The 18,383-nt window shown below is 42.9% G+C and overlaps 1 protein-coding gene across 2 annotated transcripts in view; it reads right to left on the bottom strand.

Annotated features, from left to right (window-relative positions):
* CDH13 (cadherin 13) overlaps positions 1–18,383 on the bottom strand; it is a 449,240-nt gene that overhangs the window by 72,089 nt on the left and 358,768 nt on the right. For both annotated transcript variants that reach the window (XM_036390362.2, XM_036390361.1), the window contains exon 8: positions 6,206–6,346. In XM_036390362.2, coding sequence (XP_036246255.1) covers positions 6,206–6,346 — 141 coding nt within the window. The remainder of the gene's footprint in view (positions 1–6,205; positions 6,347–18,383) is intronic.

Genomic DNA, 18,383 nt, shown 5'->3' with positions numbered 1-18,383 from the left:
TCAATAGCTCTCCCAGTCAGATGTAAAGAAAAATAAAGAAAAAACCCTGTGGAAGGGGGTTGGAAGAGGAATCATCTACCATTAACATGATTGTGTCTAAAGGTGTGGTCCAGCTCAGTGCACAGAAAGGAAAAAAATCCATTAAGAGTCCCAAAGGGCAAAATTTTCCCTGCAAGACAAGGTAAGAAGGAGTCAGTCCACAGGAGAGTAGAGGTGAGATTGGTTGGCTTCAAACATGCAAAGTCAATGGGCAGATCTGCTCTGGGTTGCTAAGGTCTCTGTTTACCACAGGAAAAAAAAAAAGTATCATGTCCAAGAGAGACATTTTTGTAAAAGAATGGAGAGGTGATCCAGGAGGAACCTTCCAATTGCTTTAACTCCCTATTTGTTCCTCAGCACAGTTTAACCAATACCAAGAGCTAAAGCAGGGACTCAGCAGCCTGAGCTGCACGAGCAGTCTCTCCAGATGGAGCTGTGCACGTCTCAGATCCTCTGAGAGCCACGAGCAGAGGGAGGTGCAGATTCTCCTCCAGGGCTGCCTTCCCCAGTGGGTGCCACAGCTGAGCCAGGAGACAGCGCTGCAGGCCACCATCCGTCATGGGCACGAGGTCCTACCACTCACAGCCCTCCACAGGAACTGATGAATCATTTATTAGAGCTCCCATTAGTCATTTATTACTCTTTTATAAACCATTTATCAGCTGCTATTCAAAATGGGAGCAAATCATATTTCTCACTCAAGACTCCCAGCACTGGTGTATCTCAGGTCTCACCATGATGGGGTTTTGTCAAATTACACAAATTTTATTCTGTTCGCAGGAGGCAAGATCTTTATTTTACTGGAAAATTATTTTCTAAGAACAGGTATATTTAAAAAAATTATACCAGGCAAAATATTTTCCCTAATCTTGCTCTCCCTGGTGTGACAGAATTATTTCTGTGTTACATTTCTTTGTCCCAGAAATGGGTGGAATTGAAGGCGATGCTGGAAGTGGCAGAAAGAGGAATTGTGTGAGGAATGCCTGTTCCCTGGCCAAATGAATTCTCTGTTTGTTATGTGCCAGTGGGATCACTGTGACAAATCCCACTTTTCCAGGTTTGGCTAGGGATGGGCTGCAGCCCCAAATCTGTGGAGGAGGAGAAATGTGGGAACTGGGGGCACTGCAGGAAAATCATCCCCTTCAGCCACAGCACTGCACTCCCCTATCCAGTGCCTGGCAGGATTTACCAAGGAAGGACAATATATCTGATATATTGGGAAAACAACACATGAAAGAGCAGCAATGGAAGTTTTAAAAATTCAGGTCAGAGATAAAGGCAAACAGAGTCAGAGGAATCTCATTTTTGAGCACATGCTCTGCAGGCAGGAATGGAGTAAATAGGATTTGTTGGGCTATTCTTTTGGAGAAGGAAGAAAGACAGAAAGGGGTCAAGTCCATATCTTTCTTGTGTTAGAACTCATTTTTTCCCTCTCCAGGTCTTAGGCAGAGCCAGGCCTCCAGGAACAGACACAAGAGGAGAATTTGCCAGCTTGTGTCTTTCAGCAGATGCCACATTGTTAATTTTTCATCACAACCACAGTGGCTTCAACTCTGGACCAAAATCCCCCTTTTTTGCAGGACACAACACTGCAGTGATCTGTCAGCCACTCTTACAGTTACACAAGAAAAGAATTCTCATTTTTGTTAATGTTCTAGGTATAAAGACTCAGCACCCTCAGTGCTCACTCAGTCCAGCTCATTTCCACCCACTGGGAATATCCTGCAGGATGCAAGCCAGGTGTCAGATTTTCCAGAACAATCTGTGCCTGCTCCTTGCTTTGCTTCATTCCTTATTTTCTCATAAGCAATCCCTTACAGCTGAACAAAATTTGATCTTAAGGCCTTTCCCTGCCTGAAAGGAAACTCCAAAATCCTTTGTGACACAAAATAATAATTCATAAAATTAATTTTAAAACTTTTTCCCATAATAGAATTAAGGTTGTAAATTTTACAAAGCAGCCACTAACTTTACAAGTATATCTATTTTCAATCTCTGTAATTTAAATCTGGCACAATATCCCAGCCACTGTGACCTTTTAAAAGGCAGACATTGCTGCCTCACCTGGGATTTTTGGAGGAACTCTTAAAATATTGCTCTATTTGGCATTGAAGATGAAATTATTAAAACCCCTGGAGGGAGCAGGGTACTGTTTGCACACCTGAATGGATTTTTACCCTGCTCAGAGCCCATCATTAGCAGAAGTGCGGATGTGAGACAGAACAAGGCAGAGATTTTGGAATTGTGTGGAGTGACAGGGCAATAAGCAAATAATGAAGTGGGCTGAAGCAAAGTCTTATTTATTGAGCCATCAAAGCTCCTGACACACACCTGTGAGAGTCTGTCCGAAATATCCCTCATCTGCCTCACAATCGTCATTGGGGACCACTGAAGAGAAGACCCCCCTGTCTAGAATCTCTGCTCTGTCACATCCCACAAGGCCCTGAGGCCTGAGAGCGTTGCCAAGCCATTGTTTTCACAGGTGTTGTTTGCTGTACACTGAGCCCAATGAGAAGAAGAAGGGGGCACCGTGCCCTTTGTGCAACAACAGCCCTGGGAGCTGTCCCAGCTCTCGGCCTGGCTGGGCTTCTCCTGAGTGTCAGGTGGTCCCCACAGCAGACCCTCACCTGCTTTACAACCACTGTGACAGACAGACTGAGATGTGAGGAGCCTCTCCATCAAGGACTGGGACTGAAACCCCCATGTGAAAAGGCCCCTCTGCTCCTTCCAAGGAGTGAGACATGGAACCCCCATGTGAAAAGGCCCCTCTGCTCCTTCCAAGGAGTGAGACATGGAGCCCCCATGTGAAAAGACCCCTCTGCTCCCCCCAAGGACTGGGACTGAAACCTCTGTGTGAAAAGGCCCCTCTGCTCCTTCCAAGGAGTGAGACATGGAACCCCCACGTGAAAAGGCCCCTCTGCTCCCCCCAAGGACTGAGACATGGAACCCCCATGTGAAAAGGCCCCTCTGCTCCTCCCAAGGACTGAGACATGAAACCCGCATGTGAAAAGGCCCCTCTGCTCCTTCCAAGGAGTGAGACATGGAACCCCCATGTGAAAAGGCCCCTCTGCTCCCCCAAGGACTGGGACTGAACCCCAGCCCGGGGCAGGTGTGTGGGGGAGGCAAAGCTGACCAAAGCGAGATGTTTGCCTGCAGGGTGTGACCGCTGGACCAAGAACACAATGGCTCTCGTTTACTGCTGAGAGCATGGACTACCTGTTACATCTATTCCTTACTGTATCTGTTTCCCCCCTCACAATTTCCAATAGAGTTATCATAATAAAAACCTCTGAGTTAGCCAGAGACTTTGAGATCTCCCCAATGTAACAGGCGGATCCTCGACTGGACTGGACCAAAGGACTTTGTCTCTACGTTTGGTAGCTCTATCCCCCTCTTTCTCTCTCCCTCTTTTCTCTCTCTTTGTCTATCTTTTCCTCTCCCTTAATCCCTCTATCACATTTTGCTGTGGTCATTCAATAAAGGTGCATTTGTTTTGATTATTACTGCAAACCCCCTTGTACCATGTCAGGTTTTTTTGCACCCTGAGATCAAATCCACGACCCATCACGAAGCCCGTTCATAAGGGTGGATCATGACAGCACCCCAAGCCTCCAGGGCTTCAGCTCTGCAGGCAGAGGAATTGCTGTGCTGGACCCCAGCCAGGATGCTCAGCTGCTCCTGGGGTACCTGGCACACCTTGGGTGAATTTTCCTGGCCTGGGAGGGGGATGCAGGGAGGGGAAAAGAGAGAACAGGGAGAGCAGAGTCACTGGGCAAGCGCTGCCTCTGCCAGGAGAGAGACTCTGCACAAGAGCAGGTAGGATAGGACAAGTGGGAATGGGCTTTAGCTAAAAAAATGTGGATTTAAATTGGATATTTGAAAGAAATTCATCCCTGTGAGGGTGATAAGGAACAGGTTGCTCAGAGAAGCTGTGGCTGCCCCATCCCCGGAAGTGTCTAAGGCCAGAAATAATTTAATTTATTATTTACAATTCAATTTATTTATTTAATAAAATAAATAAAAGAAGCTACACTTTGTAATCAAAGCTTCAGATTTACTGAATTTGAGCTTTCTCCTTCAGAAGTTACCTTGAAAAATATTGTCTTTTTCTTTCAGCTCTAATTCCAATCAATAGTATTGCAACCTGTGGTATGCAACTGGTATTAAATTGCAATAACTAAGCACTTCCAGCAGAAAATCAAATAAAGTGGCATTAAATCAACTGATAGACACCTCCCTGCTCTTATTTTAACAGAGAATCTGCTCCTGCAGGGGGCTGGCACCATACATGAAAGGCTGATTTTTCCTGCCTTCTTCGTGGAATATGAGCATCACTTAGCAAGGCAGAGGGAAGATTTCTGAGGTCATTAGCATCTCTAAATAGTGAAAGGTTCAAACTCACAGCAAACCATAAAAAAGGAAGAGAGGTGTCACTATGGAAAAGAGAAAAAAATGCAAGAAAAATATCTAAGAGCAGACTTTTCAAAGAAAACAAGACAATGCTGTCTCTTCACACCTATTTCCATGCTAAAACCCACAAACTTTCCAGGGTACAAAGTAACTTTTACTATCACTGACAGAACTGAATTTATGAGCATTTCTGAATTTCCACAGAAATTGAGACTAACAATACATTTATGGCTAAGCAGGCACATGAATTTTTGTGTCCAAATTACCAAATTTAGTCAAACAGGACTATAATTATAGAAACACTTCAAAGGAATTCAATCTAGAAATATTTCTTCCAGAGAAGAATTCTCCAACTTTGGAAATTCAAGTAGGTAGGACTCTGACTGACATGACTTGCAATCAATACTGATTGATCCAATAAATTCTTATTTCTAAATGCACCAAGCTGTCCTTGTACATTGTTATTTTCCAGAGGGTTAAAAAAAATACAGCATTTCAAGGATATTTTAAGTATTGGTTGTCAGGAAATGGCTTTCAGAGCATTAAAAGCCTGATCTAAAAGGTAATTCTAAAGGAATGAATAGTTTGATCATTGTCACTTAATTGTCACCCATGTACTTGAAGGGTTTGGAGCAGTCTGTCCATGATAATTTTCAGGTGACTGAAACAATACTGCCAAAGCGTTTTACTGATGTAGTTATAGAGATATTCCCTTGGCACAATTGTCATTGTTTCTACTTTCTTCTTATTTTTCCCTTTTTTTAAAACCCTTCTCTGTCATGTTTGAATAATTTCATTTACTTTGCGTTTATAAAAGAAATAATTCTTCAAATCAAATAACAGTAATTTGTTTCAGTATAATCCATTGGCAAATCACTAATATTAGGCTAGGAAACAAATTTTAAAAAGGTAAAAATATAATTCAGGTTAAATAAAAAAAAACTCTACAGCAATAGGTTTCCATTTCCTTCTCCACAATTATCTTAAAATCAGGTTTACTTCTCATATTTTGGGAATTTCTCCTTAAAAGTTTGCAGAGCCCCAGGAAACTCTAGCAGCAAAATCCAACCTGGCTGTAATTAGGTAAAATTTTTAAAACTCTCTCATTCTCTCCAGATACCAAAATAAATCAGACTCAGAGTAAATGTAGGGGGTGGAAGAGAACAGCGTGAGCAGGGCAGGAAGTCTGGTGGATTCAGGCAGGGAATTCCCTCCCCTTGGTTTTGGGGTTTATCAGAACTTCCAGCTGAATTCAATTTACAGAGCAGAAACCTTTCCTTGCAAATTCCACCCGTAGGCTAAATTTGAAGCATTTAGGGCTGGAGCTTTAATTCCAGACCCCCAAACTCTGGCTGGCTCACAGGGGAAGTGCTGTAGACAGGAAGAAAATGTTGTTTTCACCCACGGTCCTGACCATCCAAAGCCTTAAGCTAGTTTTGCTATTTCCCCCCACAGGAGCAAAAGGAGAAAGGTACCACCAGAAAATTGATTTTACAGGTTTGTACCCTGCCTAGCCAATCTCTACATGACATCATTTTTTTTTTTAACATTATGGTTGCACTGTGGTTTGGAGCTGGTGCACACACGTTCATTAACGTGAAAAAAAAAAGAAAAGAGCAGCTCCAGTAAAGTCTGTCAGACTGAGCAAAAAACATTCTGTACTGTCTTCTTTCCTCCAAGAACATCTTTATATTTAGAAATGAGCTGATCAGGATTGCTTGCACCATTTTGGAGAGAACAGATGGCCAGTTCTTACCTCCTTCTTGGTGAATTCTGGCGCGTGGTCATTTTTGTCGTCAATGAGAATGGTGGCAGTGGCTGTGCCTGTCAGTCCCACATCCATCCCACCCATGTCCTTGGCTTCTATCACCAGCTCATACTTTGGGCTTTCCATGGTCTGAAAAAAAAAATAAAATAGAAAAGGAAAGGTTAAGGGAAAAAAAAAAAACATAGAGACAACATACTATTTTTAATTAATATTAAAATAATAATTTTTTTAAATCACAAGACTTTATTTGGCCTAATAAAACATAGCAGAGAAACAGGTCTGTTATCACAGTTTTACTGAAACACAAGCACAGCTTTCTATGAGATCAGCTGCTACTCTGGAAGCCTCATTTGCAATCCAGCATGAAGGTGAGTATTGGTAAACAGTACATAATTTATCCTGTTATTTAGGAAGATTAGGAAAGAGGTAAGAAATTAAAATATACTTGCTCTTTAAGAGTAAGCTCTACCTTCAGTGCACCAATATTTAGCAGCTTTCTTCATCAGTGTTATGATGGGTACATAATTAAATACTAATGTCACAATCTACATATAAATTCACTTTATTAAATCCCATTCATTCTGGGTATTAGCATTTAGACTGGTAATCTAAGTTTGCTCCACTGCAAGAAACAAAAAAACAGTTTCCAAAACAGGCAGAGACTTCCAGTTATTGCCCAAAGCCAATGCTCAGGGTGATATTAATGGTTTATATTGCTGATATCTGATTGCCACAGGTGCTTATGCCATGGCTACTTCTCTGGCTGCCCACCTCTGCAGAACCAGACAGCACAGGCCCACAGCAAAATCCAAATTAATTTTCTCTCATAAAAGACAGCCTTAATGTGGGAAAAAACCCCCCATTTGTGGTCAGTTCTGGAATGGGAATGTGGCAGCCTTTGGAATTCCCATCTGTCCCATCAGGGATGGGAGCTGGAGCAGGGCTCAGCAGGAGCTGTCAAAGCTGATGTTCTGATGTTCCCAGCACCAGGCCCTGCTCCCCTGGCACTCCTAGGGAATTCTGACATGGGTTTCAGTGACTCTTCACTAAAATGAGTTTTCTGGGGCTGCCTCAGGTGGAAGCACCTGCCCAAAGCCCACGCGAGCACAGAGGCCACAGCTGGGCAAGGGCTGCAGGAACCTCTGGAGCCACACAGTGAGAGCCTCACATTGCCCAGGAATGTTTGTCCAAACCCTCCTGGACAATAAACCTGCATCCCATGGGGAAAACTGCAACAAAGCCGCTGCTTTTGGAACCTCTTGGAGCCGTGTCTGCAAGAGCCCAGGGTTCCCAGCTTTGACATTCCCTCATCCATGTCCTTTGTCCAGAATTTTTCCAGGGAATTGGACACAGCCCAGCAAAGCAACCTCAGCCTCTTGGGTCACCCAGGCTCCTTTACATCCAAGGGATTTGGAAGATTTTCCCAAATTGTGAATTTTGCACCTCTTGGAGTTGTGTCTGCAAGAGCCCAGGGCTCCCAGATTTGACATTCCCTCATCCATGTCCTTTATCCAACAGTTTTTCAGGGAATTATCAGGAATTGGACACATCCCAGCAAAGCAACCTCAGCCTCCTGGGTCACCCAGGCTGGTCTGTAGCCAAGGGATTTGGAGCTTTCCCCAAACTGTGAATTTTGAATTTTATGTTTTTCTGGGCACATCCCATCATTTTTATTTTGGAGCACATGTGAGAAGGAGATCCCAGCTCCTCAGTAGGCAGATTTTGAAGCATTTTTAGGCCAACAGAGAAGCAACCACCTCTGTTGCTCTTCAGATCAGCTATTATGAAACAATAAATTTACATGTTAAATCAACAAGTCGAACCAGAAGATAAATTTTGTTCTAAAAACATAGATGGTGCTAGGAAATCAGGTGCCACTGCCACACAGGGTATCCTAAGAAATGTATTTCCTGTGGTCTAACAACATTATTCCATGAAATTCATCTCAGAAGGTGGCAAAGCAAGACCAGGAGTTTGATTTATAACATCATAAAAACAAATGCAAAGAAGTATTACTGACATGTCTGCAACACAAACTCACACCATAGAGGGGAACTGAATTTATAGTTTTCATATATTTGTTTCCTAAAGTGCATTAAAACCTGAATGAGACTTCTCTCCCCTCTCCTGGCTGTGACTTTTTCATTATTTTGATTAGAAAGTCATTATTATTGTATGGAAGACATGCAAAGCCATTTATCACTTCATGTTTATAAGCCTCTTTGCTAAGAAAGCCCATTTTAAGTCACAAATTGGCCTTTTTTCCTTTGAAAACCATCCCATTTTCTAGTGAAACAAGCCCATTTATGCTAGAAATTGCATCTACTGCAGCAGGAAATGTCTGTGACAGGAGTCCGATGTTTAAGCTCACGCAAAACGTGAAAAACATTGAATTTTGAGTAGTATTTCATATAATTAGGAATACTTCACACTTCCCTGCTATGCAGCACTTCCTACAACTCGTTCTGACACCAAATATTTGCCTTGTTAGAGGAAGCAGCTGCTAACAGATGCAAACCCTGAGCAGAGCTTGTTCCCATCACGGGCTCTCTTTGCACTCTCTTGTAAAGGACCTTGCAGAATCCTCCTGCCTCCAGCCCAGAGGGGCCAGGCAGCAGCAGGGACTGTTTGGAGCAGTGGGATTCACCAAAATCCTGGATTTCTGCAGGCAGACAGGGATCCCTGTGCTGCCAGCAGCCCCGTTCTGCAGGGATGCTGCTGCAGGGATGTGCTGGGGGGTCAGGGCTGCTCTGGAAGATCTCAGGGCACCTCCTCAGCATCTCCCTCTTCTCAGGGCTCAGAGCTTTGACCCCAGTGTGTTCCCCCTCCTTTTCCTCCTATCTTGTGAGGAATTAGTGCTGCTGGAAGGAGGAAGTAGGGGATTGTGACCGTGCTCACAGGGGTCTGAGGGTGAGGGCAGAGACGAGGATCTGGCTCCATGTTTCAGAAGGATTGATTTATCATTTTATGATATATATTATATTAAAACTACATTAAAAGAATAGAAGAAAGGATTTCATCAGAAGGCTGGCTAAGAATAGAAAAAGAAAGAATAATAACAAAGGCTTGTGTGTCAGACAGAGAGTCTGAGCCAGCTGGGCTGTGATTGGCCATTAATTAGAAACAACCACATGACACCAATCCCAGCTGCACCTGTTGCATTCCACAGCAGCAGATAACCATTGGTTATATTTTGTTCATGAGGCCTCTCAGCTTCTCAAGAGGAAAAATCCTAAAGAAAGGATTTTTCATAAAGATGTCTGTGACAGGGGAGAACATCCTTCCTTCCCCATCTCCATCCCTGCCCAGCTGAAGGGATGCAGCACCCAAAATTTGATCATTTTGGGACCCCATAGAGACTCAGACACGTCCCACCAAGTCATTGATTGTCACTAAACCCAATCCTGCTCCTCAGTGACCTAAGCACAGCCTTGCAGAAGCAATGCAGTCAGTGGACAGTGAGATGTCAGGAACAGAAATAAGCCCAGCTCCCACCAAGTGGGATCTCCAAAGGAGAATGGATTATTGTAATAAATGACCATCAAGACACTGCTGGTGTGGTTTGTTATTTATCAGCTGTGACTCTGTGGGGTGTGACACTGTTGAGAGCTTTTGTACAATTACAGCAGGAGAGCCATTCCTTTCCCCATCAATTTTCCCTGCAGCCATTCAGCCGGGGCAGGGGTGGCGCTGCCAGCTTGTGGAGCTGAGCTGTGTCCTGAGTGCTTCCCTCCAAAGGTGCCCTCCCTGCCATCCCCATCAGATCCCACAGACACAGCTGGCTCAGCAGCACAGGGCAGGCAGAGCCCAGCAAAGGCATTTTCTGAGTTCAGCTTCCTGACAAAAGCAGCAGGAGCTGCCCCCAGCACAGGGAAATGAGCAGCGCAGTGCAGGCACTCACAGGTGGAATGATCCAGGGAGAGCTGCTGGGTGATGCTGAATGAAAGCACATGCTGACAGGTTTCTGCTGGGTTTTAATCTCTCAATATTACAGATACAATGAAAAGGGAGTGAAGAGAAGCAAGCCCTGGCTGGGAGTATTTCACACCAGCAGCAGGAACGGTGCAAGCCTTGGTCTGGGCTGTAGGGCATCCAAATTCAGCTGGCACTGGCAGCACCACCAGTGCAGCAGGACTCAAAATGTAAGGTGGGAAGCAGTGGAAGCCCTTGGGTGGCTACAGGGAAGGTTTAGGGCCCCTGAGGCTGCGATTCCCTGCAGGGGCAGCCAGCAGCAGGACTGCAAGCGCTTTCCCCAGGAAGCCCCTGTTCAATGTTCCTCCAGTGCCCCCTGCAAGGCACCCTTGGATTGCATATTTTGGGCAGTGCCCAGCACCAAGCCTTCCTTTAGTGCTTCAGTCCTCCTCAAAATAAAAAAAAAATATTAGAGAGAATAGAAATCCCCAAATTCCCAGAAATTGCTGAAATCAAAACAAATTCTGTTTGTGAAGCAAACAACACACAGAACATTCAAAATGCTTAAAAGTGTTTTAAGGATCCTTTCAATGCTAATTATCAGAAGAGAGTTTTCTGACTATTCCATGGATATTTGTATTTCTGTAATGATGGAACAGTGCCTCAACTCTTCTATTTATAATTCTGTTTATAAACTATGTATTCATGCATAATTCTGTATCAGGAGTGTGCTGTAATATCATATTTGGTACTAATGACTTTATAATATAATGCTAACCAGAAAGAAAAAATTTTCGGATTGAAATAATTTCAGTTGGTGCTAAATAAATGCTTGTGTTCATTTAAGATGATAATTGCATATAATACATACTGAATATGTCCTATTAAGACATAATCAATGTTCTTGTTGAGTAACAATATCAACATTGAATCTAACATTATCCCAGAGTATGCTTGTCAGGATTTTGACAAATGTAAAATTAAAAAAAAATGAAGCAAAGTGACTATTAGCAGCTCTAACAGACATAATGCTTTGATAATTATAATATCAGCATTTATTTTAAATGCCAGTTGCTGCTGCTTAAAAAGGGTGATATACACAGAGGCTTTGCATTTAGAGCTTGAATTACAGTTTGATGAATAGAAAAACCCAAACTCTTTTGTAACATTAATCCTCTTTAGCTCACCAATTTCCAATTTTTTCATATCATAAAGGAAAGTCTACAGTTTAATCACTGTAATAATGTACTTCTGTTATGAACAAAATCAATATCTATTTACTACCTGTGGGAGATGTGGAGTCCATGGGTATATCTGGAAGCAAAAGGAAGACTAAATTTTCTCCTTCAGCAGTAACCATTAAAAAGGGAAAGAAGTTGCTCCAAAGTGTTGGAACCACATTGGTTTCCTGGCCAGAGTCATTTGTTATTCATCATGATGAAATCTGTGACTATTTAATATATAGGATCAAGACTTTAATTCCTCATAACTTACAAATTTATTTTAAATTACACATAAATTTACACATTTAATTCTTCATAATTCTGGCCTAAGCACAGGGCTTGTGTACATGGATGAGTTTGTTACATTTTACATGAAAATACAGGAATTTTATGGGCATACTTTCAACAGCTGGGTAAAATGATAAGTTTTGACTGATGTACAAATTCAGATTTGGACACTGAACTAATAGCACCTTGTAGGAGGCTGTACACACGTGCATCTTGGCTGTTATATATATATTAAAATAAATATTAATATAAATATTAACACTACTTAAGGGAGTTTCCTGACATGGATGATGGTATTTATAAGAATTTCTCCTCAGGCAGAGATCACCAACCTTTAGGACAAGCTTAGGCTGAAGCTCAGATTTAGTCTGAGATATTTCCCCTTAAATCATTCTTGTTAGTTAGACTACTGCTAAAAGTAAGGTCAGGGAAGAGACCAAATATTCTAAATAAAAATAAGAGACCCAACACCACTGAGGTTGGTGCCTCTGCACTGGCACAGACATTTCCCTTCATCACAGAGGGATGTGGATCTGCAGCAGCTGCTCACTGGATGCTCATGCTTTGGGAAGAAGGTCATTTTCCATGGCAGCTGTTCTGGAAATATAAAATACTGTAATAATTTCTAATAGCTTTGCAGAATAAGAATCACAGTGTTCCAAGGAAAATACTTGCTGTCAAATATACTGAAATCACTCTTTTCTTTTTAAAACACAAGCTATATTTCTGCTTTCCTCTTGGACCAATGTGTGTAATTTCTCTTTTTTTTTCTTTTTTTTTTCTTTTTCAGGCAAAAATTTCAGCTGTTCCTCATAATTAAACAGTGCTGCAGAAATCTTTCACTCCAGAGTGAAAGCATCAATTATTATGTAACTTCTTGAGCTGATTTTAGACCATTTAATCACCCTTATTATTGCATGCTCAGAGGTGCCAGGAATACAGAGACAGCGCTCACTCACCCAAACCCTCTGTCAGCAGCAGGAGGGGCTGGAGAGAGGCTCTGCTCCCCAGGAATGGGCTTGGTTTGAGAAAACACAGTTCCATGATGGTTTGTAAGCAATTACAGACAATCACAGACCTGCTGTGTGCAAACATTCCCTAACCTGGGTGGTGTCACTGCCTGTGCCCCTCCGGGGGCTGTGAGGAGCACACTGAGCCATCCTTGCTGGGACAGGGCTCCTCTGGGCTCTGGATCAGGACATTCCAGAGCTCAGGGTCCAGGACATTCCAGAGCTCAGATTCAGGACAATTCCAGAGCTCAGGGTCCAGGACAATCCAGAGCTCAGAGTCCAGGACAATTCCAGAGCTCAGAATTCAGCACAATCCAGAGCTCAGGGTCCAGGACATTCCAGAGCTCAGGGTCCAGGACATTCCAGAGCTCAGAATTCAGGACAATTCCAGAGCTCAGAATTCAGCACAATCCAGAGCTCAGGGTCCAGGGCAATTCCAGAGCTCAGGGTCCAGGACAATTCCAGAGCTCAGGGTCCAGGACAATCCAGAGCTCAGGGTCCAGGACAATCCAGAGCTCAGAGTCCAGGGCAATTCCAGAGCTCAGAAATCAGGACAATTCCAGAGCTCAGGGTCCAGCACAATCCAGAGCTCAGAGTCCAGGACAATTCCAGAGCTCAGAGTTCAGCACAATCCAGAGTTCAGAGTCCAGGATAATCCAGAGCTCAGAAATCAGGACAATTCCAGAGTTCAGAGTCCAGCACAATCCAGAGCTCAGAGTCCAGGGCAATCCAGAGCTCAGGGTCCAGGACAATCCAGAGCTCAGGGTCCAGGACAATCCAGAGCTCAGAGTCCAGGACAATTCCAGAGCTCAGAATTCAGCACATTCCAGAGCTCAGGGTCCAGGACATTCCAGAGCTCAGGGTCCAGGACATTCCAGAGCTCAGAATTCAGGACAATTCCAGAGCTCAGAGTTCAGCACAATCCAGAGTTCAGAGTCCAGGATAATCCAGAGCTCAGAAATCAGGACAATTCCAGAGTTCAGAGTCCAGCACAATCCAGAGCTCAGAGTCCAGGACAATTCCAGAGCTCAGAATTCAGGACAATCCAGAGCTCACCATACCTGACCATTCCAGAGCTCAAAATTAATGGCAATTCCAGAACTCAGAATTCAGGACAATTCCAGAGCTCAGAATTCATGGAAATTTCAGAGCCCAGACTTCATGTCAGTTCCAGAGTTCAGAATCCATGGCAATCCAGAGCTCAGAATTCATGACAATCCAGACCTCACAATTTATGGAAATCCAGAGCTTGGAATGCATGACGGCTCCAGAGCTCATCATTCAGGACAATCCCAGAGCTCAGAGTTCAGGACAATCCAGAGCTCACAATTCATGGAAATTTCAGAGCCCAGACTTCATATCAGTTCCAGAGTTCAGAATCCATGGCAATCCAGAGCTCAGGATTCACAACCCACCTTGCAGGAGCTCCTCTGCCCTCCCTGCAGCCAGAGGATTCTTTTGGGAGAGGAACCATGGAAATCATGGCACAGCTTCCCATGTGCTCCATCAGAATCCCCCTTTCACAGAGCCTCCAACCCTCCCTGTCCATGCAGCACTGAATATTCTGGTGCTTTCAATGGCCCCTGGCGCTGCTCCTACTCCTTACAGACTCCAAACCTACCACTGTTTATACTCCAATTTTTGGTGCTGGGTAGAAAACACTGTATGCCATCCCCATTAATGAACTGTACCCAAAAAACCCCAAGGATGGACTTGGTTACATCATTTCCCTGGTGCTTAATTATATATATAATATATAATTATATTTTATATTAATTATATTTGGAAAATAGAAAAATATTTTCCAAATCTTCATACTGAACAATGCAACAATGCTAGAAAGTAAAAAAAAAATTTCCAAGGGTTTCTCCATTAAAATCAGAATATATGGTTGGAGACATTAAGAGTCTGACTGCCAGGTGTAAGAGGCACCATTCTCTCCTGTCCTCATTATTATACTTCTAAAAAATGTTACAACTACTACACAATCTGCAAAGTTAGGCCTAATTATATTTACAATGGTAACAACTGGGACAGAGCATATGAAAAGAGCTCAGAATAAATAAATAAATGTCTGCAGCAGGGCACCTGCCTGGATGAGGGAAGGTAAGAAGCAATTCAGCTTTTTCTACAGGATTTTCAATCTGGTTGTCTCCACCAGCAAAATCTCAAGTGAGCTGTCAGGAGCACTCAAGATAAGAATTCCCTTCTGTATTACAAATATTTACTTCAACAAAGGTTTTTTCTTCCTCCAAATCACTGTGTTGCTGTAGTAGATGTTCATTGTGAAAAAACAATGTATTTCCACAAAAAGTGGTCTCCTGCAATACCCAATCAGCTCTATTTGCAGTGTTAATTATATATTTCATTTTAACACTTGCAATTTGCAATTCAAATAATCCACAGGCCAAAAGGTATTTGCTGAAAAAAAAATGGTCAAATAATTTTCAGCTATTAACATATTAGAGTTGAACAATCTGTTTGCAGACAATTTGTGAGGAGAAAGGAGGGCAAAGTTGTTCTAATAAATTATTAGTTGCAAATTATTGAATCATTCCTAGTCCCTACTGTAGGTAGGAATGAGTCTATTTAAATCCAAAACCATGAAAGGAGAGACAAGTTTCTCCTACACAGTAACCTCAAATGGCTTTTAGTAGAGACAGCTTTTCAAATCTCTCTGTTTAAAAATCCCAGTGCCAAGAGAATTCCCTGAGTGTGTGGAGGGTGTAAAGGTCAGGTCAAATGGATCAGGACAGAGATGAGCAGCAGAGTTCTGCTGCAGCTCAGAGAGAGGAGAAATCAGGAGCAGCCTCAAAAGCATTCAAGCCTGAAAAGATTCTCGGGCTGGAATGAATCAGCACAGCTCCACTGACTTCAAATGGACTTCCCAGGTTTATTTGCACTTTTATTAAGCTTTAACTTGCCCAGTTTGTGAATGAAAAACTGGCAGGTTCCCATTCAAACCAAACCAGAGCTCAGGGTTAGAGGCTGCTTCCAAAGCATCTTGGCACCAAAACCATGAGAACCACAGGTCCCAGAACACACACCCTGGAAAAAAAGCCCCCAGATTCCCCAAAACAGGAGGATGAAGGTAACCCTTCCTGCCTTGTTGCAGGTGTAATCACATAAAAATTAGGGCAATTTGTATTTTTAATTTTCCTGATAAAGAACTGCTGTTCCTACTCCCCTATCTTTGCCTGAGGGTGCCCTAATTTCAAAATTAGGATAATTCAGAGGGAGGGGGTTCACATTTTCCATTGCAGGGGAGGCTCCTGCCTTCCTTAGCAGACACCTGCCTGTCCAAACCAAAACACACCCACACAACCAGGATGAACCATCTGAAAGGACCTTTTGCAGAGGTCCCCCAAGGAGGTTCTCCCTCCTCAGCCCCAACCAGCGCCTCTCCATCCACCACAGCTCAGCATCATTCCTGGAGGATGTGGACCAGGCTGTTTGTTTGCTGAAACAAACAATCCTGTGGCAGGATCTTTGCACAGCAGCTGAAGATAAAAGTTTTCCACGGGTTTCAATTTATAATCATCCAACTCAGTATTTTCTGCCTAGGCAATAAAAGATAATAAGTTTTGTGGTACCTGACTAATGCCAAATTTTTAGATGATGTGTTATCAGATGAATCAAAATGCAGCTTGCTGGGTTAACATCAGAAATCACATTCTCTCACAAATTAGGCCCACTTAGATTATATTTCCCTCCCTAAACATTCCAATTCCCCCAACAGAAAGCAACGTGATAAAGGTCAGGATGGAAATTGTGTTTCTGCTGTGTAATCTGCTTTGCAAATTTCTATCAGTGGTCAAAATGCCCAGAAAACTCAATTACTGACTTGCTACGACAACCACACATCAGCAGGCCCTGGGAGACAGAGGTTATTTCTAAAATTAGTACCCAAATGCAAGAAACATGGTCTATGATTCCAGATGTACAGCCTTTGCTTGATGTTTATATTGTTAAATATTAATGGAAGCACTGTCTATTTTTTCAGGCAAATTATCAGGGACATAATAGTTTAGTTAAATAGGTGCATTGTCAGTTGGAGCTGGAGGGGAAAAAAAGCCTCTGTGTCTGTTTGAATACCACATTTCAACGTGGTGTTCTAATCAAAATAGTCATCAAGTGTTACTTTTAATCACTATTATCATTTTTCCTTGAACTTTCATTTTTTATGTAAATCTTATTTTAGAGTTTAGTGTTCTATTGCCAGCAATAATTCCAGGTAGCTTTTGAAAGAGAGGACCCTGCTGAGAGTGTAATGAATCAGTAAATGGTACCAGCTTTGCTCGTGGACAAAAACAATTCTGGTGGCTGCATTTACACTCTCATTGGGTTGTACCTGCGGAATATAAATTGGCCTAATTCTAAATCATCCAAGGGAAAATGATGCAAAATGGATTTCAATTACACTATTTCTGTTTTACCAAAAAGCTTATCACACTATGGGGTGAAAAATCAACCCCTCCGTAGGATTTATGTTCTGATGAAAGATATAACAATGGAATTTTACATTTAAAATTTCTCCAGTCAATTTCATTCTTTTCTTTCTTACTCCTACGTATCTTATCACTTCCTTTCATGATAAAAAAATTAAATGCCTTTTTTGCAAGTCTTGCATTTTCTGCTTCAGTTAAAAAGTTCTCATTTTGCAAGACTTTTACAAACCCTACTTTTATTTTCTAAGAGCATCTGCCAACCAAACATCTCCCCACCATCATCCTTAAGTCAGGCTTTGTCTTCTTGCTACCAAACCAACATTTGTAGGTTATTCTCACTTTCAGACTGAGCCTGTCACTGCCTCATGCAGATTTTGCACTGCAGTACAGCTGCTTTTGTGAAACAATAATTTACGTGACAGAAAATATAGGATGGGTTGCTCAAATAAGAAGAAATAATGCTTCAGCACAAACTCTGCTTCCCTGCTGCGCTCATGCTACTCAATGTCAGAAATTTCTGGAGGCCTGGTGCTCTATAAAGTAGTTTTACATACAACTTTCCTTTAGGAGAACTCCCAAGGCACACTGGGAAGGAAAACAAACTCTTGGTAATGTGCAGAATTAAGGAAGAAATAAAGATAAGAGTAAATGACTGAGAGAAATCTACTGGTTTTGTATTAAAGGAGGACAAACTGCAATTAAGTGAAAAACATGTGGCACCATGAGGCAGGAATGCAGGAGGTGGGATGCAGGAGGATGTGGGGGTGAGCAGAGGTCAGGGAACTACAATGGACAGAGCTCAGAAAGAGTTGTGCAAACTCCAGAATTTCCAGGCAGCTCTTGCAGACTAAAAGCAGCAAAGCCAACAAAGGGGAGAATGGGATGGGAGGCACTGGGAGCAGGAGGAGAAGGCAGGAAAGAATACCTGAGTCCTTTGAAGAGAGACAGAGGATGGCAGAGACATCCCAACGGTACTGAAAGAGCTTTTCAAAGGCAGGAAGAGCTGGGCTGTGGATCTGAGCAGCATTTCCATCCCCAGCCCAGCCCTGTGCCCAGGGGCAGCTCTCAGAGCCTCGGCCCTGGTGCGTTCCCCTTGCTCTGAAGGGATCTGACTCTGAAGGTGAAGGGTTTGGATTTTGCTGCTTGTCCAGGCTGTGCTCCCTGGGGATGTGGGATGCTCTGAAATGGCACAGTTTGGGTGCCTCAGCTCTGCCAAACCCACGTCCAGCTGCTCTGGAGAGAGAACTGTGCAGTCACAGAATGACCAGGTTGGAAGAGACCTTCA

The sequence above is a fragment of the Molothrus ater genome, chromosome 12 (assembly GCF_012460135.2).
Source record: "Molothrus ater isolate BHLD 08-10-18 breed brown headed cowbird chromosome 12, BPBGC_Mater_1.1, whole genome shotgun sequence".
In the NCBI taxonomy this organism is placed as follows: domain Eukaryota; kingdom Metazoa; phylum Chordata; class Aves; order Passeriformes; family Icteridae; genus Molothrus; species Molothrus ater.
This window is presented reverse-complemented; position numbering and strand designations above follow the sequence as displayed.